Source organism: Rhagoletis pomonella, unplaced genomic scaffold, assembly GCF_013731165.1.
Source record: "Rhagoletis pomonella isolate Grant_MI unplaced genomic scaffold, Rhpom_1.0 Rhpom_scaffold_00006, whole genome shotgun sequence".
Taxonomy (NCBI): domain Eukaryota; kingdom Metazoa; phylum Arthropoda; class Insecta; order Diptera; family Tephritidae; genus Rhagoletis; species Rhagoletis pomonella.
Window position 1 is genome coordinate 76,896,740 of NW_023458560.1, and position 25,087 is coordinate 76,921,826.

The 25,087-nt window shown below is 34.8% G+C and overlaps 1 protein-coding gene across 1 annotated transcript in view; it reads left to right on the forward strand.

Annotated features, from left to right (window-relative positions):
- LOC118741341 (nitric oxide synthase-like) overlaps window positions 1-25,087 on the forward strand; it is a 300,680-nt gene that overhangs the window by 57,558 nt on the left and 218,035 nt on the right. Inside the window, exons 10-13 of the mRNA XM_036473278.1 lie at window positions 3,833-3,977; window positions 6,011-6,115; window positions 6,793-6,857; window positions 22,075-22,239. Of these exons, the coding sequence (XP_036329171.1) occupies window positions 3,833-3,977; window positions 6,011-6,115; window positions 6,793-6,857; window positions 22,075-22,239 (480 nt within the window). The remainder of the gene's footprint in view (window positions 1-3,832; window positions 3,978-6,010; window positions 6,116-6,792; window positions 6,858-22,074; window positions 22,240-25,087) is intronic.

Below are 25,087 nucleotides of genomic sequence, written 5' to 3' on the forward strand. Positions count from 1 at the left end.
GCAGGGATGCAGGATGCGGAAATAATAGCTCGCAACAATAGGCAAAAGGCGAAAACAACAACAATACATTTGAATAGAGGGCGTGAGTGTGTGTAAAAGAGCAACGGCGGCAGTAGCAGCAACGAGAGAGCAATGAAATGAATCAGTGCTGACTTAAACAGCAACGAAAATGAGGCCAACATTATGGATAACAATCAGCAACAAGCTGACATTGTTGGCAAATTTAGCACGCACGCTGTACTGGCAGCAAATATTTTGGCATCAAATGTGAGCGCACAAGCGTAATGTGTGTAATGCTTTGTAAGCGAGTAGTGGCAGTGGGCTAGCGAAAAGGTACAGGTACTGGAAATACCTGCGAGCGCAAAAGTTCGCCATCTTCGGTTTGAAGGCGGAAAAAAAATTCAAGTTCATTCTTCATTTTTTTAAATTTATGAATTCGTATGAATTTTAGTATATCGTTTAGGTAAATTTCTGCATTTGGCGAAGGAGCCAGAACAGCCAGAACGGTAAAATAAAACAGTAAAATTATGTGAATAAGCCTTTAAACGGTCCCGTTGTCGTACCATACAACATCATTACAGCTTGCCTGCAGACTGTTCTTCATTTTTATAGATCCTGCAGAAGTCGTTATAAGGTAATAATGTGGCTCGTCAACAGACCCGTGGTCAGAGTAAGGAACTACCGACACCTTTTCTAGGTGCATTCTGGCCACATGAATTATTATTGCGTTGCAGGTGTCGAAATAATTCCACATTGCACAGTTTTCAGAGAAGGAGTATTCTTTGGACCTTTCTGGCAGCGAGAGGCATTTCCAAAATCTTCCAAGATGGCGAAAGTTGAATCGAAGTGCTTCTCCTTACAAGCTCGCTCGCCATCTCATTGCCTGGTATGTCGCTATGTTCCAGTCCATGTACCAAGTGAAGAGTATATTGGCCTGTGGTAGCGTAAAGTATTCTACGGAAATTTACTACATTGTAAGAGCGACAAAGTTTAATTTGTTTGAGCTGCTTGTCCTTAACCGTGTCCATAATTACTTAACAGCTTCCTGTTAAGTCGTAGGTTCTGAAGACGTTGAAATTTTCTGATTTGCGGATAGAACTTTCTAGTCCTTGGCTTCTCGAACATTGTTGTCCAATACGGATGCATCATCGTAGTACCGAACAGGTTCCGATACATTCCCCGTTGCTTCGTACTAAGGGTTTCTCGATCGGATGGTCAATTCAGAATGGAACACAACTTTATTTTTGGACAAATTCACATAAAAATTTGCTCACAAAATGACATATTGGACCAGCGAAAGTATCGAAACTATGTACCGATTTTCTTCCCATATAACCCATATTCATAAAGAATAAAAAATGCTTCACAAATCGAAAATTTGTTTCAGCAAGCTCTTTAAATCTATTTTGTATGAATGAGACCATAACAGTTTTGGGAGAGTGTAAGAACACAACAAACCCTTTTAATGCGCAGCAGGCCAGCAGGCCAGGCATTTGCTAGTATTGCCTTAAATAAAGTGATTCACAGCAACCACAAATAACGAGATGATTGTTATGACACCTCGTTAATTCACTCAGTGTTTACATTTACAAAGCGATTTCAAACAAATTCGTAAATTATCAAGCAATACAAAAATAATTATATCAAAATTTGAAATTACACCGAGGTATCTCTATGGATAGGAAAATGAAATATGGAAATCTTTACCCAACAAGCAAAATAACCAGAAACGTATCCGAAAATGGGAAAAATTTCTTATAAAATCCTGATAAATATTTCATCCGTTTTCGGTCGCTCGTTTTTCAGATCCTTTCTCCCACTAAGTGTTTGTGAAACGGATGCACTTTCGGCTGTTTTCCTGAAATTTGTCTGATTCAATATTTCATTGAAAACGATTTTATTATGAAATTCACAAACACTTTTTGATAGTTACAGGAAACTAAACAAAAAATAATTTTATAATTCAGCAATTAATGTGCTGCCTCTGACGGCATTCGAACCTAGGACCTTCTGAAAGCTAACAAAATAGTAGCACGCTCCTCTACACACTCAGCTACTTTTCAAATGCTCAGTTTGAACAAATATTTTAAAAATTATTTTGAAATAACATGATGATATCTTTCGGATACGAAAAATGAATAAAAATGGAAATCGTTTTCTGCATGTTTCCGGATACGAAAATTGCACTGTCGGCAAAAGGTACGTTTTTCTGCTGGCTGGGTAGTTTCCTGTAAATTTCTGTCAGCAGCGGAAAAATGTTTCGAAAATTAATTTTGCTCAAAAATTAGGGTTGTACCAAATCTGACTCTCCTATTTCCTCCTTCCGCCATAGACTAAAATTTTGTAGTGTTGCCGTGCTGCCGCCAACTCGCCGGAGTAGTCAAAGTAGGAGTGGAATATTTAAGCTCGAGCGGGGAGGCGCACTTTTAGGAGTTGCTGCCTGTTTGTACTCCTTTGAATCTGCTGTGCTTTTATTGATGTTTCGACATACAGCAGCGCACAAACTTTCACATGGAAGGAAATAAATTCAATATCAAAATACAAACACACACATAGAAACATATGTGCATACTTGAAAACTTTACATAATATAAACAAAGAACAAGTTTGAAATTTTTGCAAGCCATAGCTGCAGGGCCAATTTGCTTGAGTTACTTTCATTGCTGCTGTTGTTGCTATTGCCTAGCTGACTCCCAGACTTTTGTTTGCTTGCGCTATTACCTCAATTGCTTTTGCTGTTATTGCATTGTTGTTTTTGTTGATTTTATTGTTATTGGCATTTAACTGCAATGTTTAAGGCTTAAAGTGCAGATTTTCGCTAAACTACTTTACAAAAGTTACATAGAAACAAAAAAAATGAGTACGTGCTTGAAGTCCTTTAGTTGCGCTACTACTTATTCGTAGCCTAGGATGAAAACGGCAAAGTTTTAAGCGAATTAAACGTATTGTAAAGCAACATTCCATTTTCGTATTTGTACTTCTCGAATGACCCATTTGAAGTCCCTAATAGCCTTAAGCAAATGTTGCAAGCAACAAAAACTCTCGAAATTGAAATATTTTGGAAAACAACGCAGACATCATAACAATTAAAGAAATGCCAAAGTGAGTAAACAACGGACAAATTAGTATCGCCCGATCAACTTCTGCAACATTCGGCAATGAAGCATTTACCTAAATGATTGTTTTGATATGCGTGTAAATACGATAATCAATCAGTAACTGAATGCAAATCAAATAGGCCACGAGCTCTAGAAAAGAGGACATGTCAGTATGCACAAATGTACTTACGAGTAGAAGCTGGAATGGCTTTTTTAAATATGTATATTTTTTTATTGTTTTGTATTAAATAATCATGGATTGTAAATTTTATGAAAACTGAAGAGCGGATCAAGTTTTTAATTACTTAATAATTTTCGAAAATTTCTCGACAAACCGAGTAGCTTCATAATGAAAAGAAATACATATATTCAGTCTTATTGTTTGTTTCGCCCAAAAGAAATTCGCCCGTTTTCTTTTCAACCGCCCCCAGTGAATACACCTAAGCCAAAACTGAACGATTTCATGCGAACACTAAACTCTTGATTAGGCTGCTTTTGTGTTTTTTTTTATAGGAATATAATTTTTTTTCAATATGAAGCAACTTTAGTCACAATTCCAAATAACACAGCAAAAATTTCGTATACTTTGGAATATGCATGCGCGCATATATTTTTATAAATAAATACATTATTTAACTAGTATTTGTTTATGAATAAAAAAAAATTAAATTTTAACACCCTTACGATGCACTTTCATTTGAAATGCGTTTGCGTTTTTTTCACTTTATTTGCAGGGCTGTGAAATTTACATCGAAATTATTTGGACGCGCATTGTCAAAACGCATCAAGGCAACTGTTTTATATGCAACCGAAACGGGCAAATCCGAACAGTATGCAAAGCAGTTGTGCGAGCTATTGGGACATGCATTCAATGCACAGGTGAGTGAGTGACATCTGCCAAAGGTTTGAGAGTAAATATGTATGTATGTAGTGAAGGGATAGGTAAGAACCGCCGCACGCTGGTCTGAAAAGCTAAAAAACCTGTCCATAAACAAATTAAAAATTCAGCTAGAAGTTTTAAATTTGATAAGTAAGATTAGTAAAAAGTTTTAATATAATCAAAATCCATCCATATTTTTAGATTACCATATTTTGGAAGCTATTAAAGCAAGAATACTCTAACTTACAGGACAATTCCGGCAAGTGTATTTCCACTCACCACAGTCTGTCAATTCTTGCAACTATCTAGAAAGCTTTTTACTGCCTTTCGAAAGACTGATTGAAAGATCTGTTAACGAGGCGAAGGGACCTTTTTGCAATACGTTTTTTTTTAATTAAATAAAAAAAATTATTTTCTTTCTAAATTAAAAAAATCTAAAAATTAAAAGAAAATTTAATAAGAAAAAGAAAAAAATTTTACCAGGAAAGAAAAAACTAGTATATACTTAAAAACTTAATGAAATTCTGTAACATTTTTTTATTTTTAATACAAAATCTACAAATTGGATTAAAAACGCCAATAAATTAAATAATATCCTTAAAATTAAAGTGAATAAAATACGTTTCCCAAAATTTAACGATAATAAAAAAATATATTTTTTTAAGACAATGAAATTTAATAATAAAATTTAAATTAAATTAAAAAAAGAAAAAATTATTGTAAAAAATTCGCTGACCGAGGTATCGAGCTGGAATGTCTCGAAAGGCACACCAGTCTTTTGTTCATTCGAGCAAAATGATATACAAGTGATTTTTTTTATTAAAACAGCTTTACACCACGAGTGGTGGATGAGGGAGCTTTTTTTAAACTTTTGTACTATCATAACTATCTAATATTTGAGCAGGGACCAGTAATGATTCCACTGGCAATTCTGAATTGATGGCGTTAGATGACAATGGAGGCGCTTGAGCAACTGTAAAGCGGTAAAAGCGCTTTATGGGAAGTATTTGTGGCGTAAGGGACGTGTCAGCTCTGGCCTACTCATCTATCTCACGTTTACCTGGTATATCGCTGTGGCCTGGAACCGGACTAACTATTGCGACTTTTTAGAGGTAGTCTAGAATAATTCTAAAGATTCAATAGCAGTATGAGGCTGATGATTGTTGCAGGTTAAAAAGCTTGAAGCTCACTGCAGTCGAAAGTAAAAATTAGAGTGAAAGTTTCTGCGATTATACACCATTTATTTTCGTGGCTACTCCTCATTCGCTCTACGAAGGAAATTGTGCGGTAAATCTATTTTCCAAATCGACACTTGGTGCCGTGTAGATTTAAGACTTCTTTTTAGCACGTTACATGTCTAGTATTTTCAGGAGACCTAATTTTTTACCTCTCCAGTTTGCCAGTGCCCTTTTTATGACTGTATGGCAACTTGCCTATTGTTTACCAAAAAAGGGTGCACATAATGAGATTAAGCACAATTTCAAGAGCCTTTATTGGGGCCCCTTTGTACCATACCGGGTTTTTACCTAGTCGTGGATTTCTCTAGCATTTCTTTAGTCCACATCTCGTCGTCCAAAGAGCTAGCTTTTCGAGCACTGTCAGCCATTCGAGCTATATTTTAACGCTCAAACCGCATCGTTTCTCCTATGAAATTTAAAATTGTCCTTAATAAGGCTGCACCCGGATTTCAACATTCGCTATGGCTTATTTGATTGCCAATAATCTCCAAAAAAAAACCAGGCACGCCTAACAATATGCAACATCTAGTTACATGCCCCCCCATGCACATTGCATCTGTTAATTTTCCATGTTGTATACCTTTAGGCCACACTGATTTTTATTCACAGAATTTTGGTGACGTAAGTTTAGCGTAGTCATTGTCGGAATTCCACTGCCAGTTGAAATTCACGCCAACGATATATGTGTACGGGGCAGGGCAGGCAGTACGGCTCTGTTAATTCACAGTTGTTGTATTAAAGACTTCTTCTTACTGAAATACCTATCATCAGCTAACATACCCGCTTCATTTCAGATCTACTGCATGTCAGACTACGACATATCATCAATTGAGCACGAGGCTTTACTAATTGTGGTAGCATCAACATTCGGAAATGGCGATCCACCAGAGAATGGAGAGGTATGTAGCGCACAGGAGAGTTGACAACGGGAAATATGGTAATAAATATATTAAGCTACTTATATGGCTCTATAATCATTTCACGGTTTATGGTCATACCAAGCGGCGTAATGGGAAAGTTAAATGAGGAAAGCAAATATTAAAAAAAAAAAAAAAACTTTATTAAAAACCGTATATGTGATGGCCGGAATGCACACGAAATAAAGGCCAATAAAGGAAAGAGCATATAAAAAGGCACAAGTAGCAAAACGCCTTAATTTGATTTGCTTATAATAGACTCTGTCTATTTGCTATTTACTTTATCTATCTATCATTTGCTTGGCTTATCCGAAATTAACTTTCCTTGCGCTCTTGTGTACATACCTACATACATATGTACGTACGTAGACCCAAACGTACCACAGGGCGTATGCGTAACCAAGCAAGCAAGCGTGTCGTCTGTGGCTGATGAGGCTACAAAGTGGAACTTGGTAGCAATCGTTTTTCATGCTCAATCAAACATTACGATTCGCTCATTTCCTTATTTAATGAATGTGAGTTTCATTGGACACTGCACCATTAAGCTGTGCGCGGGGGCGTGCGTCCGCCGCCGCCTATGCCATTGTTTTGTATGTAATTTATTTTTCTACTAATTCCATTATTTTCAAATTATTTCTTACTTCTTTCTATGTGTGCAGCTTTTCTCGCAAGAACTCTACGCAATGCGTGTGCAGGAGACCAGTGGTGATGGTCAGGATTCCAGGTAAGTGCTTGGGAAAATTGTGGGCTGCACAAATAATTTTTTTTTTTTTTTTTGTGAAAACGGTGAACAGCAGAACTGAAATTTAGTATTTAATATCCTTTCTCCTCAGCAAATGAAAACTAATTTTTTAGTTTTTTCAGATTCCAAAATTTGTAGAACATTTTTAATATGCCACCTCGTTTGTGCTCTGAATTTTAAAATATGCCAAAATATCGCCGACTTTTATAGTTTTGCATTTTCTTTGCTGGTCATTAGTGGGGTGCATAATTTCATTTAGCATTGAATTTCAAGCCATGTTCTTCGTTAGTATCTGCGTTTCTCTTTTGCGTGCTGTTACGCACACACTCTTGTTGTGCCTTGTTTGCGTTTTTCAATATTTTCACGTCCCGCAAACTTTTAGCTCAGCCATGCTTTGTACGCACGAAAGCCAATACAATAAATGTCTGCTCAATAAAATTTGAAGAACTATGTACTACCTGCACACATACACACACATGCCGCCTGCATACGCAATGACGTACACAAGGAATTCCGCCGCATTAATTTTTGAACACCACAAATCGGAAAAATTCAATTTCGCAACACAAAGCATTCTGAAAAGGGCCAGCTGTGCTGCCAGCCACACAACACAAACCACAAAGATATGAATTTCAATGCACGTGGTAAGTTCGTTCGTATAGCTGTGGCATGGGTGCGCCTAAAATTATGCAAAATACGCAAGCCTGCTTAGTATAATTTATTATCGGTAGCCAAGAAAAAAAATATATAAATAATTCATGTAGGCTGAAAAAAATTGTTGTCCGAATTACAGACAAAATAATTTAAATTACATATCGTTTTGCTGGTTTTATGGAAATTTATTGGCAAGCGACAGTAAAGTGACGCTGATTTATAGCATACTTTGCGGCGCTTTAAAGTTTACTAAAAAATAAACACGATGCCAACACAAGACAAGAAAGCAGTGCACATCTTTTCTTCGCGCACTCGAGTAAATATTTTCACAAACACCACTTTTATGCATTGGCACATTAATTTCACTAACGAGCGGCTGTGCTCGCTTTCCATAACAATGCCTACTTTGCGGTGCTCAAGTATATGCTTGCTTACACAAATTTTATTCATACATTTCACATGCACATTCTGTCACTATCAATATCGTATTTGTACATGAACATCTTTGAACGTATGTATATGGGTACTTTCTGAAAAGCGTCAACCAAAAGCACAAAAACATAAAAATCCACCGAGACTAAATTTAATGAAGCTAATCGATTGCTCCGTATTTCATATACTAAAATATTATGCTAGTCGGTTCATTACATTGCAAAATATAAACTTTTTGCTAACTACTTTTCCTTAAATTATATTACTTGTAGGAAAAATCCTTTCCTAAAGCTTCTAATTAAGGTAGAAATTAATAAAAATAAATATATGCAATAGTTTAGAACACACCATGATTTTTTTTTAAGGCCCATACCAAAACTTATGTAGTAAGTTGTGACCAACAGCCCTATTCCCTCATCATTGACAAAATTCATCGTATGACTATTGTCATAATTACTGGGTATAAAAGATTGTTTCGTCATTGTCGCGAGCTCAGTTGATCATAACAATAAAAATGACAGTTGTCATCATTAGAGCGCTTAAAATCAATTTGCTGCATAGTTTTAGGCGTAGCAGTAAAGACAATAGTCAGCCGTTGAGTTTTGTCATTGGCGTGGGAATATGGCTCTAATGGTCTAAAGTGAAGTCAAATGTTTTACTTTTGAGGTAAGAAAATGAGTGGTAACGTTTACCTTAATTGCTAAAATTTTAATATGAAAGCTAGAATATAGGTATAAAGTCGCTGACATAGAATATGTTTCGTTTGTTTTTTAATAGTTTGCGAATTAGTATCAGTTTTGCAAAATTTTCGCTTTATTAAATCGGAAACCGATATTTTTCAGGAAATTTTGAATAAATTTATTTGTGTTATAGAATATGGAAGCTTAAACTTAGCAAAATTAGAGAAACATAAATTAGAGTTCTTGTGCTTACGCCTTCTTTATAAAATTCGAATTTTTAAAGAAACCATCAGGTATTTGTATTAAAAAAATTTAAATAAGCTTTGAATCATTTTATTGTAACCCAAATAATTTTTGATAATATTAAAAACTTACGCAATGACCAGCAATACGATTTGATTTTAATTTGGCATAAATTACGGAACGAGGAAATACTATTGCTAGAATACAATATCCATAATATATCGAGCCCTAACCGCCAAATTAACGTAAGCGGCATTTTTTTCAAAATTTTCTTTTTGATGCAGAAATATTATATAAAAAGAAAATTTTGAAAAAAATGTCGCTTACGTTATTTTGGCGGTTAGGGCTGGATATTATGACGGAACAATTTGATTTATCAGTAGTTTTTCAGCGAAAATTTTGTTTCAATTGTTTAAATAACTTATAAACAAATGGGAAAAAGTGCAATAGGCGTTCTTATCTACTCAACGAAGCTGTGTGAAAGGCATTATTGAATGATTTGCTCTCCGTTTTCTGGATCCTTGAAAAATCTTCGTCAGGGTTTGAATTCATACCGTTTAAAAATTACGGGCGTCAGCTGGTCAAATATTTTAATAAAAAACGCAAGCAATGTGTTGAATTCTTTAAGTAATGTTACCATTTTTATTCACTGGAAAAAATTTAAACGTTCGAACGGGAACGTCTGAACGTTTTTACCCGTCTTTTAAAAACCACTGGGGAACGTCCGAACGTAAAATTTTAGGGAAACCTACACTAAAAAGTTGCCATTCATGGGAAAGATTTTTACTTGTGCTGAATGAATGATAATAATGGCTATTTATCACAAAAACAAAAACAAAAAATTCTAACCCAAAGCCCACTACTCTTTTTACGATGAAAAGAAGTGCCTCCGCATGGATCGTCCGTAACACAGGAAATGCCCATATTTGTACGTTTATACAACAGCGCAATTTCCGTCTTTCTTTGTGCCAAAAATAATTTCGTGTTATTTGTATAAGACAAGCAGCTAACATTTATAGTAGACATTGTTGAAATTTCCCATTGACACAACTTTGACAACAAAAGCAACTTTGCAGCAAACAAATGTGTATTAACATAACACAAAAACCTAGATGTGTATGTAACTACATACATATGTACTAATTTGGGGAATAACACCCATAAATAATTATTTGCTGTGCATATGTATGAGTGTAGCTACATGCATATCAATACCCTCTAGCTACATTTTCCACAAAAACTAGTTGCTAATGCTAGTACCCATCTGCCCATTGCCAATGCAATAGTAAATTCTTTAGACAACTGGTCTACAAGATCACTGATGGCAGTTAAATCTTAGATGGATTTTTATATCAGATAGCGGGTATTGAATGTAACTTGTCGATGTGTAAAAAATTTCTGTATTATTTTCTCTGATAAATACTTAAACATGAGTGAGTTGGCGAATATTCACTTCAGTGGAACCGAACTCTTGCCTTTTTTTCGCAAGCCATTTTAAAGGATATATACGACTTATAAGTTTCGCTTCAACGACTTATGTATATGGCTAGGTAAGATGAGTTGTGCTGCTCTCCCAGGTGTTCAATCGGTGGAATTATATGTAATTTCAAGTGATACCCTGAACCAAGATTGCCGACACAATGCATTTGGTGGTGCAGGAATGCTAGTATTTTTATCCGCCTTTCCTTTTGAAGGTCGAGCACTCGTCTATAAGTTTGGTTAGTCTCCTTATAGTTCGTTCGGTTGACGTGCGAGACCTTTCTCACTCAAATAAACTAATATCCGCAAGCTAGTTTTCATTAATCGCAGTAAAATTCATCGCACGACGATTGGTGGCTTGCGATATGGTTTTTATTTTGACGCAAATAAAGGCGTCCAAGAAAGTTATCCTTTTCTACCAAAAAATGCTACTACGGACAGGGCAATGAAAAGGTAGCATTTTTTGTAGAAAAAAAACGCCATTTAAGACATGAACACGCACAGTACAATACAAATAAATTTGTTCATGAATCATGTCCTTGTTGATCTCAAAGAAAAAGTCTTTAATTTTCCAAATGTCCATGAAAATATGTATTTACTGCTGATAATAATGCCGCGGGCTTATATTGGAAATCCACAGCAGTCAAATTTGAAATAGGCATAAATGAGAAAATCATATGGTTTTTTCTTGAGCCCATGGAAAAGTTAAATACATACACACATATTTACGTGTGTATATGCATTCAAAAAGGAAAATCCATCACATACAGTTGTACATATTTACTTACTGACATTGGACGTGAGCACTCGATATGTATGTGTATGTGTGCACACTTCAAAGTATTTACTTGCTCAACCAAGTGCCGAATTTGCCACAATCACAATCATTTAAGCGTCAAATCTATGCCCAAATACCCTGTAGGGCAACCTCGAACTAGTCAAACAAATTTCTAGTTTCGTACTAGATCTGCATCGCCAAAAACGAACCAGCCCGATAGTAACTAGATCCCTACCAGTTCAAAAGCAGCCAATTTGGGTACTGTAAAAATTGTTTATTTTACTTTTTCAAATTCAATTGAAACACCGTAGGACATCGCAGGGTTAAATTCACCAGCTGCTAGCATGCAAACGAGAATCAACGCGCTCTATCCATGGTTCTAAATTCTCTAGTACCGAACCAGTTCGGCACTAGTGCGTTTCTCCACAGGTACCCTGCAGTGAAATCCCAAACTAGTCAGGAAAAATACTAGTTTACAACTAGAATTCCCTGACAGAAACCGAACTAGTTCGAAAATGACCAGACTTGTACCAAGTACAAAACTATTTATTCATGCCCTGTTTTATTATAACTTTTATTTGGGTATATTGTAAACCATTAAATTGAGTACGTATTCGATTATACCAGGCCTGTAAAATAATGATTAATATTCATAATGACTATTAATTAAAGCATGTTTTTTGATAACCGTTTAGTTGATTAAATACCGATTAATTGTTACTCATATAAATTTTTAAAAAGAATAAACTGAAATGTGCAAAGTTAATGAATTTAATTTATTTTATTACTGAAGTATTAACTTTTTCCTTTGCAGATTCAATATTATTAAGAAAGATAAATATATAGTATTTATTGTTCCTGAAACCTTTTACTTTTTATAAGAAATGCATTTAAATTTATGTTCGAAAGTTGGAAATATTTATGTATTTAGTTTTGCTTTTAATTAATAGTCAAAAAAATTTACACCAATTATTGGAACATCTGAGGCTGCTAAATAACAATGTGTGATATATTAAAGTGTACTTAATCAAAAATTTTTTATAGTATATTCATGAATTCATTTTATTTTTTGACTCCCAAAGTAGTGGTTTTGGTCGATAATTGGACTAGTATTTTTCTGTCTATTTTCAACTAGTATGATACTGGTATATTTCTGACCGAAATCTGACAATTGCCATCACGTAGGACATCCCCATGCTAAAAATACCAGTTGGTTGCATGGAAAAAAGATAGTTGGCTGACTAGTTAGTCATGTGGTTCATACTAGTTGTGAAGTAGTTTACAACTAGTACATTTGACTACAGGGTATGTATGTATATATGCACCTAAAATGTATTTGAGTGTTAAATATACATATGTACATACTCGCCAAGTTAAAAAGTTAGCGAAATCACATTTCGTGAGTGTGCAATGATTTAGTTCGGTTAAGAAAAGCAGCGAAATAAACTTTCGTTTCACTTCGAGTGCTCCTCGAAAACTCATCTCCGACTCGCTCGCCGAGCCGTTTCATTGTATACGTTCTTCAATTCGAGCGCGTATTCGACATAGTCGTTAAACTTTTCAATTGGTTGCGCGTGTGATTACATTTACTGGTTAGTATCAGAAATTTAGTTGCTTTATTGTATATGTATTGCGGTAAAAAAAAAAAATCACTTACGCACACGCATGCCCATACACGGCGACAACACATGTATATTTGGTGAGTTCCTTCACACGCGTCGCCGTCGTGGTAGGATGGTTTTTACCACCTGTGTTTGTTTGTATGTCTACACACAAATATGTCCAATCATTCGAAGACTTTTTAACCCTTAACTTGCTCGTTAAACAACTTTGTTCGCCACAATTTTTCTACAAATTTTTCTACGTTCTTTCTTTGCTCCTTCTCCTTGCAATTGTATCCATTTATGTAGCTCAATTTGTAACTGGTTTGCATCAGTTCTTTTTTTTGTGCTTTGCACAGCGTGACTTTTAATTTCTATTTTTAACGTTAATGGGTTTTCACTTTCCTGAGTTGATTACTTTCAATTTTACATCAATGTGCTTCAGGCTTCTTTTTTTTTGCTACTCAGCAACACTTTTTTAATGAGTCATACCAGGTTTTAGTAGAATATTTCGTTTATAATGGCTAAAAGTTTCGATTTGTGTTGCTATTTAGTTTAGTTAATTAAAAGTTTTTCTTTAGCAAACTCCGCATAATTGAGAAAACGAGAAAGGGGTAATGAAATGATTTCATATTAATTTTGAATAAAAAATATTTTCTTTATTACAAAATAATATAGTGGAGTCATAAATATTGGACTATGAATACACTGAGCTATTAATCACACATCGCATTTCGCAATATTTCGGGTTTTTTTTTGCAATTTTTCTGGGAACGAAATCTTTAATGTAAACAATAGATTTTTTATTTTTTTTTTACATCCTACTACTAAGTAAAATAAATGTTAAATTTTGCGAGTGCTGCTCTTTATAGCAAAAAGGGGCTGAAATATTTCAATGAAATTTGGTGCACAGATAGGTTATGACCTAGATTAACATAGTATAGAGAATTTCTTCAAGCGAATTGCCAGCTTTTCAAAAGCTAAACTTATTTAAGTAAAAGTTTCAATAAAATATTACAACAATTTGGGTGTCAAAAGAAGGGAATTCTTAAACAGTTTATTTCGAAACAGCTTGAATAGGGTTGCCACCAGTTAAAAATATTGAAATCGATTTAATTAAAAGAAATGTTTTGTTTATCTACAGTGGGAAGTAGAAATGAGTACATGGTGATTTTTGTAAAATATTTTAAAGGTTTTAAGAGTTGAATTTTTTTTTTGTTAATTTTCATAACCAAGTCTATAGAAATCAAACTTTCAAACTTCATAGAGAGCTTAGAAAAATTTAAAAAAATTTCATAAAAATTCTGAGCTTTTTAATCTGATTTGAATATGTGGTTTTGTGGCCCATTAAATTTTAGTATAATGAAATGTAAGTTTTAAGCGCAAATGCGCAAGACTGTTTGCAAAAGAAATTAAAAAAAAAACTCAACGCCAGTTTTTTATAAATTTCACTTGTTATATGGTAAAACTTCAAAAGCTGTCAGCGCAAAAAAAAGCTTGCACTTTATTATACTACAATTCAATGGGCCACAAAACTGCACACTCAAAAATTTTAATGAAAATGTGTTAAATTTTTATAAGCTCTGTATTAAGTTTGAAAGTTTGATTTATATGCATTTGATTAAAGCATATATTTTTATGAAAAAAAATTTTAACTTTAAAAAATTTGCAAATATTTAACAAAAATCACCATTCACAGATTCAAGAAAGCATTACTTCGAAAATGTTTTTAGGAGGGTTTCCACCTGTATTGGGGTTCCAAAATAAGAAGTTTAAATAAATTGTGCACATGGGAATCAGAGGGTTGCCACCCGTTTGGAAGTTCAAAATCAATTTCATTAAGAAACGAAATAAAATATTTGAATGTGTGTCACACGAGAGAGGGTTAACTAAGCTTATTTCTAAAATGATTTTGAAGCTTTAGTTCAAAGGAAGCATATGGTAAATATATATATATGGTAACGGCTTCTTCAGCAATGAAACCAATTAATATTTTAATTCAATTCAATGTAGCTAAATGCTAGCTTTTGATAATTCGAATCAGCCACTTTGATTGGATTTAGGGAGACTCAGTCCTTCTTAGTTATAAGCGGCTTTCTGCACACGCATTAACGTACTATGGCAAAATAAGGCGAAATAATATAAATTTAAGCAAATCTATTGTTCGTGGTACACAAAAGCAACAAAACGCTAATCTCTGCATGGCATGCAATTAGATTGATTAGGAACTACACGAACGAATTTGCACTCAATTATTTATAAATATGTACATATTTATGTATGTACTTACACTAGGCGACAAATGAAAGTGTACACCTTGGCTATTTAATATAATTTTCACAATTATTTTCATAAACAAATTTTTGCATTAATTATTTATGATAATATAGTTCATTCTATAATATAAACCATATAAGGCAAAGTGTCATAATTTATACAAAGCTCGCAAAAATTCAAAACATTTTCATCAAAATTTTCGCCTTTTTGTTCAAAATTTCTTGAAAATTTCAGGTTTCAACCGGCGAACAAATCGTGTTGATTTTTATGATCTATTTTTTTTTGAGACTGCTTTTGCGGTTTTTTTTTTTTATATAACAAGTGCATTTTACACAAACTGGTGTTGATTTTTTGAAATTTTATTGCTAACTGTCTCCCACATTTTATTTCATAAGAAATTTATGCTTAAATGTAAAAAAGGGCAAAAATCTGTCACAAAAAAAAAATCTCAAAAATCAACGGGATATCTGAGCCGTTTGAAACTTGCACATCATTACACCAAAATTGAAAAAAACTGCATACTTGAAAAATTTTCTAGCAATTCTGAATAAAAAGTTGAAAATTTTGATGAATTCTTATGAACTTTATATAAAGTGTGAAACTATGATTTTACATAGTTTATATTCTAGAATGAACCATATTTTCTTAAACAACTAACGCAAAATATTTTCCATGCAAATAATTGTGAATTTTATATTTGAACAAGGTGTACACTTTCATTTGTCGCCTAGTGTATGTTCATTAGCTTGGATGGTAGGAAGTGTTGAGATGTTAGTGATTAGCCCCCCCACTTGCGCTTATATTCAGTAGATGAATTAAATATAATTTCTAAGCAAATACAGACGAGCTCGAATGAATAATTTAGGTAGGATATTTTTTGTTTAAAACTTGGCCTACATCAATTCATCGCGGAAAGATATTAATATAAAAAATCACAAAGCCAAGAATTTGTTTACCTTTACAATACATCTAATCACAATAAGTTAAAATAATTTCCGCGCCTTTAAATCAAAGATTACATTTCAAAAATAAATTTTGTTTTACTCAGCAAAACACTTGTTTACAGCTTGCTTAGGTAATTATAAATTGCTAAGACACTTGTGCTCTATTTCGCAATTCAACGCGCTCGAAAATGCATTTCAACTTAATTACAAGTGAAAGCAACTAATGGACAGAGTGCGAGCAGGGTTTGCCTTTTTCCGCTCACTCGCTTTCATAATAGTTAATCTTTGGCTCGCTGCTACAACAACAGCAATGCCAAAAAGCACTTTACTTAACACGTCTAAGTTTACGCGCTTATGCAACAGTAAATAACTCCATGCCCGCCAAAGTGGACGTTTAAATGGGCCCGGGAGAGAGCGACACCCTAAGCGGAAGTGGCGAAGTGCTCAGCGTTTAAGCGCATCAAACTGAAAGGATGCTCGGCCAAGCCAAGCCAAGCAAAGCAAAGCAAAGCAATCCAGGATTGTTTTTTTCTTTTTATTTTTTTTTTTATTGCAGTTGAAACAAATAATTACTACTACTACAATTTCAAAGGGCAGCGCGAGTGAGATCATGGGTAGAGTAGAGGTGGCTTGGCAGAGAGGCAAGGAGGCAGAGAAGGCGCACAACTGTCTGTTACTGTTGCGCTTGAAATATTTTTTACTTATGCCTCATCCCCTGCTGCTAATAAGTATTTGTGCTTTCGCAAGCTCAGTTGCAGCGAATAGCCGACGTCAGTCAGTCAGCTTCACAGCGAACCATGCAATTATTTACGGCCTCGTGGAATGCGGGGCGTATACGCAACAAAATGATACACAACCTAAAGCTTGCACTGTGGTAAGGTTTTCCATTTGGGTGTATAATGACCGCAATATCACTTCCGGTAATTGTTTCACAATTTTGCCAGTCGCCAAGTCGAGTAGTGTGTGATCGGTAGCTCCCTCTCCCAATCCGTGGAATAACCAGCGATCGAAAATAACAGTTTTTTTTTGAAATTTCAATTCAAGAAGTCAGACCTAAAGAATTTTTCTATATGGTATTTGAATATAGTATTATGATGCTTTTTAGCTGAGGAATATTAATATTAGATGATTAAAATTTTTTAGATTTTTGTTAAAAAAAAATCAACAATCAATAATTATTTTTTTATCGGTATTTTTCAGTCAAAAATAACAGTTACATTTGGCCTTTATTTTCGATTGAAAATAAAAAGTTAAAATTTAATGGCTATTTCATCTAAATATACCCATTGGCAAACTCGACATGGTAGCGATGTTATAAATGAAAAAATAACGATTATTTATCGAATTATTGAAAAAACATAACAATTATGGCCCCTGGTAAAAAAATGAAGACAAACACCGATAATCGGAGGACAACTTGAAAATGGTTTGAAATTTACTTTCTCAGTTATCATTTAAGACAAAATTTGGTTGGGGCTGTCAGGGTTAAACATTTAAAAAAATTTTAAAATTTTGTTTTGTGTTTTTCCATACTTAAAATTCATTACGTAAATCGTCGGTCGAAATAGGAAAAAGATTTATCCATAAGGATACAAAAGAACTTCTAGATCGATTGGGACCTAGGTTCGATTCCTGGTCTGAACAACATTTAAATTAGAACGCTTCTCATAAAATGCATTTTCCGTTAGAAGGTGGCGTACAACTTTTGGTCCCTCCATGCTTGCGTAACAACATTAAGAAGCACACCACAAATTCGAGGAGAATATGAGCCAAACACTTAGCAAAAGTGCAAGCGCCTAAGTGTTATTATTGTTAAAACTTAGATGGAAATAATCCAAATAATCCACTGTATCATAGTTTATCACGTACATATTTAGCAGCAACAGTACCGCACTCAATGGCTCTCCAGCGAAATGCGCGCAACAATGAAGATTTTTCTTTAATTACACTTCAAAAACGGCCGCACGTCAACGCTTAGCGGGGGGGGGGTTTTGTAAAGCTTGTTGAATCTGCTTCGCTTATTGTTTTCCAGAGTTATTATTTTTTGTCAGATTTTGTTGTGTTGTGTTATGCTTTTGTTTTGCACATTTGTAGCAGTGATGATAAAGTTGCCACAGTTGTGCTTTTTTGGTAAAATTTGAAAATGTAGCGCAGTGTATGTATATTTCTATTGCTTTTATATTTACGTTGGTTAAAAATTTCTACTTCTTTAAACAAATACTTTCGCCCTTCTCTACTTCATACAAGTTTCGACTAAATTTGCTTTTTATTAAAAGGTTGGCAAATTCCGATTTCTTATAGAAATGGTTTTCTCCTTTTCAATCTCAAACCTTTTCTAACGAAGCACGAGAACTTAAAAGATTTAAATATATATATGTGAGTTTTGGGAACAAATAAAATTAGTTTGAAACATTTTTAAAATTTTTACAAGATTTTTATTTCAAAGGTGTTCAATAAATGTACATATACGTATTTGTTTTAAACATTCTTGTTTTTTTTTCAAAGCATTTAAAATTCTTTGTTGGTACATTTTTATTTGATTTGGTACATTTTTTTCTGACGTGTGGTACAATTCGGAAAAATTCATTTATCATCCCTGATTTGTAAACGTACATATTAGGAATGGTAATCTCGGGATCCCAGCCTTTTTGAGGACCAAAAAATCTCGGAATATTCGGGATTTGTAATTTGCACTGATGGCAATAATAGAAACTCATTTTCTTGACCAGTGTTGGTTATGTTTGTTTTGTTTTTATGTAATAATTAATATTTTTTTTTATAAATGTCTAGCACATTATGCAATTTTATACACAAAACTCAATATATTCGCGAAACAATTGGTAAAATATACTAAAATTGCGTTTTTAGTTTTTCACTCTGACGTCAGTAATTCAAAAATGATTTCAAAAATTCAGTGAAAATTGCTTAGAGAAGTGGTATGAACATAAAATTAAAGAAGAAATTGTGTCGAATTTAAACAGATTCAAGTTTCTGGTGCCGAAGGGCTGGTAAATATTGAAAATGTCCTTTTAAAATTTTATCCTTGAAATTTCGCAATAATTTGTTTTTGAAAAAATTATATGTTAAGGACATATAAACTCTATAACATCTTCCACTTTCGTCCTTATAACTTTATCAGCCTCAAAAGTTATCTATTTGTCATTGTGACTCTAAAAAAATCATTTTTTTTTTAATTCTAAACAAATTTCCTCTTTCATTTGGTACCCATATTTTTATTCTACATCGCATTGAATTTTTTAAATAATTTTTGGAATTAACCATATTACAAATTACAAAGTCCTAGAAAAATAAATCCTGACGTGAGAGAGAAAAAATAAAAACTCCACTTTAAATAAAAAACTAGGTTTCAAACCCATTTATTTATTATTTATTTTATGGTAGGAGAGCTTCTCAAACAATATAGAAACAATTTTTTCGATTTAAGTTGTTGAAAAGTAATGAATATCTAAGTCTCGGGACTAATCCCGGCACCCCGGCGGATTGTGACAAAGACATACCGAAGATCCCGGGATCGTAAAAAGCTAAAAAATTAACATCCCTAGTACATATGCACATATCTGGTATGTATGTACACAGTTACAGTTCCATCTACTGTCTTTTGTTATTGCGCTTTGTTTTATTTTTTTTTTTCAAACTTTTTTTCCTCAACGTGGTTCCAATACATAGCGTTAAATGTTGAATGTTCATAGTAGGTACTTAGTAATACACTGACGTACATATGTATGTATACATATGTGCATACAGATATTTACCCAGCCAGCAAGAAAACGTATGTTTTACGAACATTATATTTTACGATCGGCAAAAAGTGAGAGAAGGGCTCGTAAATGATATAACAAAAAAAATTAAATTTTAAAGAAGCTTGTAGTGATTTGTCAGCACAAGAAAAAATTTTAATTTTGTTGGAAAATTTTCTAGTACCACAATAGTTTATAATTACTTTTAATATTTTTATTGAGCTTTGTACCACGATTGTTTTTTATTAGGAAAAATTGAAAAAGCAACAAAGTCTAAGCGGTAGAAGTTATAGCACTATTTCGGAGATCACCACATCTCCTCATCAGACTTCTTTTTCTAGACTTCAGCAGGGATCGAACCTGCGAATTCGATGTTCAAAGTCTACCGCTTAGACTTTGTTGCTTTTTCAATTTTTCCTAATAAAAAACAATCGTGGTACAAAGCTCAATAAAAATATTAAAAATAAAATGTTAACAAAGCCACAATAACATTGACAAATACATAGTTTATAATTACGTTTACGACTGTTCGAAGGCGCTCCACAATTTCAAGCGAAAAAGTGCTGGAAAACGAATCATAAGCGGCTTATCATAAACGAACTTTTACCCGGGTTTTCTTCGAGAAGATTTCCCGTTACGAGCTCGTTTACGATGATTTTGCTGGCTGGGTATGTATGAAAACGCAATGGTTCGCTGCTTTTTGCAATTGTGAGCTCCTCTTTGCTCTTTTAGTCTCTGATAGATTGGCCTTCCTATGCTCCTTTAACAAAGTATTCTCCAATGCCCACCCAGTCACGTAAGCCCCCACTTTTTTCAAATCCACAATGGATTAGTGCATGAGTCTGGCGGAAAAATAAGTATGTATGTATGTACTTAAGTTGCCACTTCATACTTAGTTAAGGGCACTGTTTCCCTAATGACACTTGAGCGAGTTGCCGTGGTGTGGTTTTTTAAATGAGAATTTTTCGGCCAATTGGGTGGTTTCCCTGAATATTTTTCTTATATGGAAGTAGAGAGACATATTGGGCTTTTAAGAAAGTGCGAGCTGCAAATAAGAAAAGAAGATTTTTATCGGGACTATCTTCCTTGCTTAGAGCATGGAACTTTTAATCTATAGCGGTTTAAAGAATGCATGAGCTTACAGAACTTTGCATGTTGAAACGACACCTGACTAAACTAAGAATTTGCTCACATGAGCGACAACATACACTCAGACACCGCTCCAAATCGCTTAGGCGCTAATAAAGAAGAAGAATTAGGAAGCGCAACATTACTGGAAAAATGTGGAAGGTAATAGTTAGACTTACTCTTTCATATCGAAAATATCAACAAGGACAACTGAAGCGCTCCTTAACTTTGACCCTACGAGACATAATGCAAAAATTGTTACAGGCTTTCTTATTGGTCACTTCCGAGTAATGAAGTGCCTGCCAAAGCTGGCAGTTGTTTACTCTCACTAATGCAAGTTCTCCAAATATGTATGTACAAGTACATAAATCGTACCAAATGTAGTTTTCTTCAGCGTATTTTATCAAATGTGAACTCCATAGATAATACGTTTTTAATGAATCTAAAGAGTCCAAGAGTCAAGGGTTCTCAAGCAGCTACTTAAGGCAACTACTAATTCGTTTTTTTATTATTTGCTAAATGTAAGATTTTAACGACGGATAGATCTAAAGAGAGTTGCATTGAGGATCGTACCTACATATCTCCCAAACCAATTTGTACTTTCACTGGATCAGAATTCGCAGTCTAGGATCGAACCGCGTCATCTTCATAGAAAACCACAGCCAACTCCTTCGATTTAGTTTTCCCATCTAAAGAATAATTATATTTTTTGCACTTGTCATTAGTTAGTAGTTAAATAATTTTTGTTAACATTCCAAAATAAAAAACCACTGTAATACAAGCACTAGTATATATTTTTCTTTCCAACATTTCTTAAAATTTCCCTCTTCTGGAGTACTTCCTTCATATTTAATACATCTATTCAATATTTCTTGTATTCTTCTATGTGCAATTATTTTTGTTTTTCTCCTTCCTTTCGCATTATTCACTACTTGCCAAATTGTTATTCGCCAGATAAATGTATTGTTGTATTATCCTGTCAGCGCGTGCTTTTTCGCCTTAACATTTCACTTTCAGTTCGGCAACAGCGCACACAGCTGGCTGGTATATGGCTGCTTTTGTTTGCCGTTGAGATATGATGCCGCAGCTTTGCTCCTGACAATCCCATGTACACTTCTATGCTGTTAAGATTTTAAACTTAATTTTTTTTTTTTGGGGGGATTTTAGCAAACCAATTTTCTATTTCAACACATTTTTAACAAACGTTTCTATTATTTGTTTTCAGTATCGGTGTCAGCTCATCAAAATCGTTCATGAAGGCGAGCTCTCGCCAGGATTTAATTAAGTTGCCATTGCAGCAAGTGAAGAAAATCGACCGCTGGGATTCGTTGCGTGGCTCTACGTCAGATACTTTTACAGAGGAGAATTTCGGACCATTGTCGAATGTGAGGTAAGTGAAAGAAATATAATTATGTATTGACACATACATACAGTTACATACTAAGTAGTACGACTTTGAAATGAAAGAATGGAGATGACCGATAGTGTACCTATGAATTATTAGCCGACCAAGCTTCAATTCAATTGTTCGCACTATTATGGCGAGATATCATCTTTCGCAATGCGTAATATGTTTGTATTCATCAATATCCACCAAGCTTGTAATACAAATTTATAGTAATTTACTTAAAGTACTATTCTAAAAAGTTACAAGTTTAAAGCTCAAAATCGGTATAGACACCAAAAATCCACTAAAAATATTTAATTATGACATACCAGTTTGGGGTGCTCGGAAAAGATCCGCATCGTAGAGACTTCATCTTAATGTCATTTTAAAGCCTGACATTTCTATATATAGATAGATAGATAGTCATAACTATACTTGGAGTGCAATGGAGTATAGTCGTTGTGCTGTGGAGTGTCAGGAAGCTGCAGAGAAAAAAGATGCCGCCTACAGGGCCACGCTGCGATCGGGCGCAACGCGCGCTATGTGGGACCGCTATAGGGATCTGAAGCGGGAAGCGAGACGTATTTGCCGCAATAAGAAGAGATAGGCCGAAATACGTGAGTGCGAAAAGCTTGAAAAGCTGGCCGACAGGAAGAACGCCCGAAAATTCTACCAGATGGTTAGGCGACTTACGGAAGATTTCAAGACCGGGGCGAACTCCTGTAAGAACAACAATGGCGACTTTGTGACCGATGTCCAGATCGTACTTAAATTATGGAAGGAACACTTTTACAACCTACTGAATAATAGCAGCGCTGAAAGTAGTGAAGAAGACGAACCCGAGTCCCCAGTCGATGATGGTGGAGTAGCTGTTCCACCGCGTGATTATGACGAGGTACGAATAGCGATTACGCGGCTGAAAATCTACAAAACTGCTGGAGTTGACGGCCTGCCAGCCGAGCTATTCAAGTATGCAGAATATGGTCAGATGAACGCTTGCCCGACGACTGGAATTTAACGATGCTCTGCCCAATCCACAAGAAAGGCGCCAGCTACGGCGGAATCAGCCTTCTAAGCATAGGTTATAAGGTCTTATCGAGTGTATTGTGCGAAAGACGGAAGCTCACCGTCAACGAACTGATTGGACTTTATCAGTGTGGCTTAAGCCTGGCAAATCCACCATAGATCAGGTATTCACAATACGCCAAATCTTGGAAAAGACCCGCGAGAATAGGATCGACACACACCATCTATTTGTCGATTTCAAAGCCGAAGAGAAGTTGCCTTTATGCTGCGATGTCTGAATTTGGTATCCCCGCGAAACTAATACGGCTGTGTAAAATGACGTTGAGCAATACCACCAGCTCCGTCAGAATAGGGAAGGACCTCTCCGAGCCGTTTGACACCAAACGAGGTTTCAGGCAAGGGGACTGCCTTTCGTGTGATTCCTTTAATCTGATGTTGGAGAAGATAATAAGAGTCGCAGAACTGAACCACTCAGGCGCAATACTGCGTACAGGAGCGTACAATTGCTGGCGTATGCCGACGACATCGATATTATCGGTAAAAACAAGGGATACGTCTGTTCTGCCTTCTCGCGCGATTGGATAGAGAAGCAAAGCGAATGGGTCTGGTATCAAGAGTAAGTCTGCTAAGTAAGCAATACCGGAAATTTTTATTTAATCTTCTCTTGAAGTACATACATATGTGCGCGATAAGTAGTAGGCAGCAGACGTAATGACTTATTGTTTTGAATTGAGTAATCAGTCAAGATTTAATATTACGATGACGCTAAAACTAAACGAAACATTTCCACATGTTTCTGATAATGACCGTAACACCTGTCAGCATTCATTGGCACGTAATCTATATAGCACGCGGCCAAGTAGTGTCAAAAAATAATAAAATAATCGCAAACGTGCCCGAAAATAGAGGAGAATTGCTGATGAAATTCGGATATTCCAATTGGGGTCGTTTTTCCGTTCAAGTGTAAGGTGAATACTAGCCTGCAGCACCTTGCCAATAAACAAACCTCCCTGAGGCAATTTCGAAATTTTTTTTGCCCCAACCTAGGAGTCGCAATTTTAAATTTTCGGAGAAGCCTACATGAACTATAGAAATATTTACTTTCTTAGCAAAAGTGTAATGATTTTTGGTGAGCTCTAATTTACTGACGTTAGGGTGGTAAGTAGGGGTGATAAGAACTGAAATCTGGCGAGTAAGTACTAGAAGTCAAGCAACTTTGGAATGCAAAAATTGCCTTTTCGAAAGTAGTATCATAATTTAAGATTCAACTGTAATGTTATCGTCGATGTTTTTGCAAAACCGCCTATCTTAAGACACTCAAATTTTACAGGAGAGTGAAATAACGATTTTACGATTTGTATGCATAAATCTCGATGTCTGGAGTTCAGAGTTACCAAATCTCATTTTTGCCACAACGGCGATTTAGGCGGTTTAACAACTGGTCGATGGGTGGTTTTGCCCACGACGATATAGGTAATTTGTTACGAAATAAAAAAGCACAGACTTTTAATTTTTGAAGCGTAAAACTTAATTTTAATGTTCTGCTTCGGCTTCGGTGTTCGGCTATATATATTGAATAGTACCTAATATTCGGCTTCGGCCAAAATTCCAGCTTCGGTCGGACACTAGTGAATATCTTTAAACGCATATATATTTTTAGATGATTTTTTTCATACATTTTGAATAAGTTTTAAATACGCTGCTTGATGCATAAAATAAAAATTTTCAATATTTTTTTTTTTTTTTTTTTTTTTTTTAACAACACTTGCCCATGCTTACTGTAAACTAAAATACATAGCTTAAAGCAAAATATTCAATGCAGCTG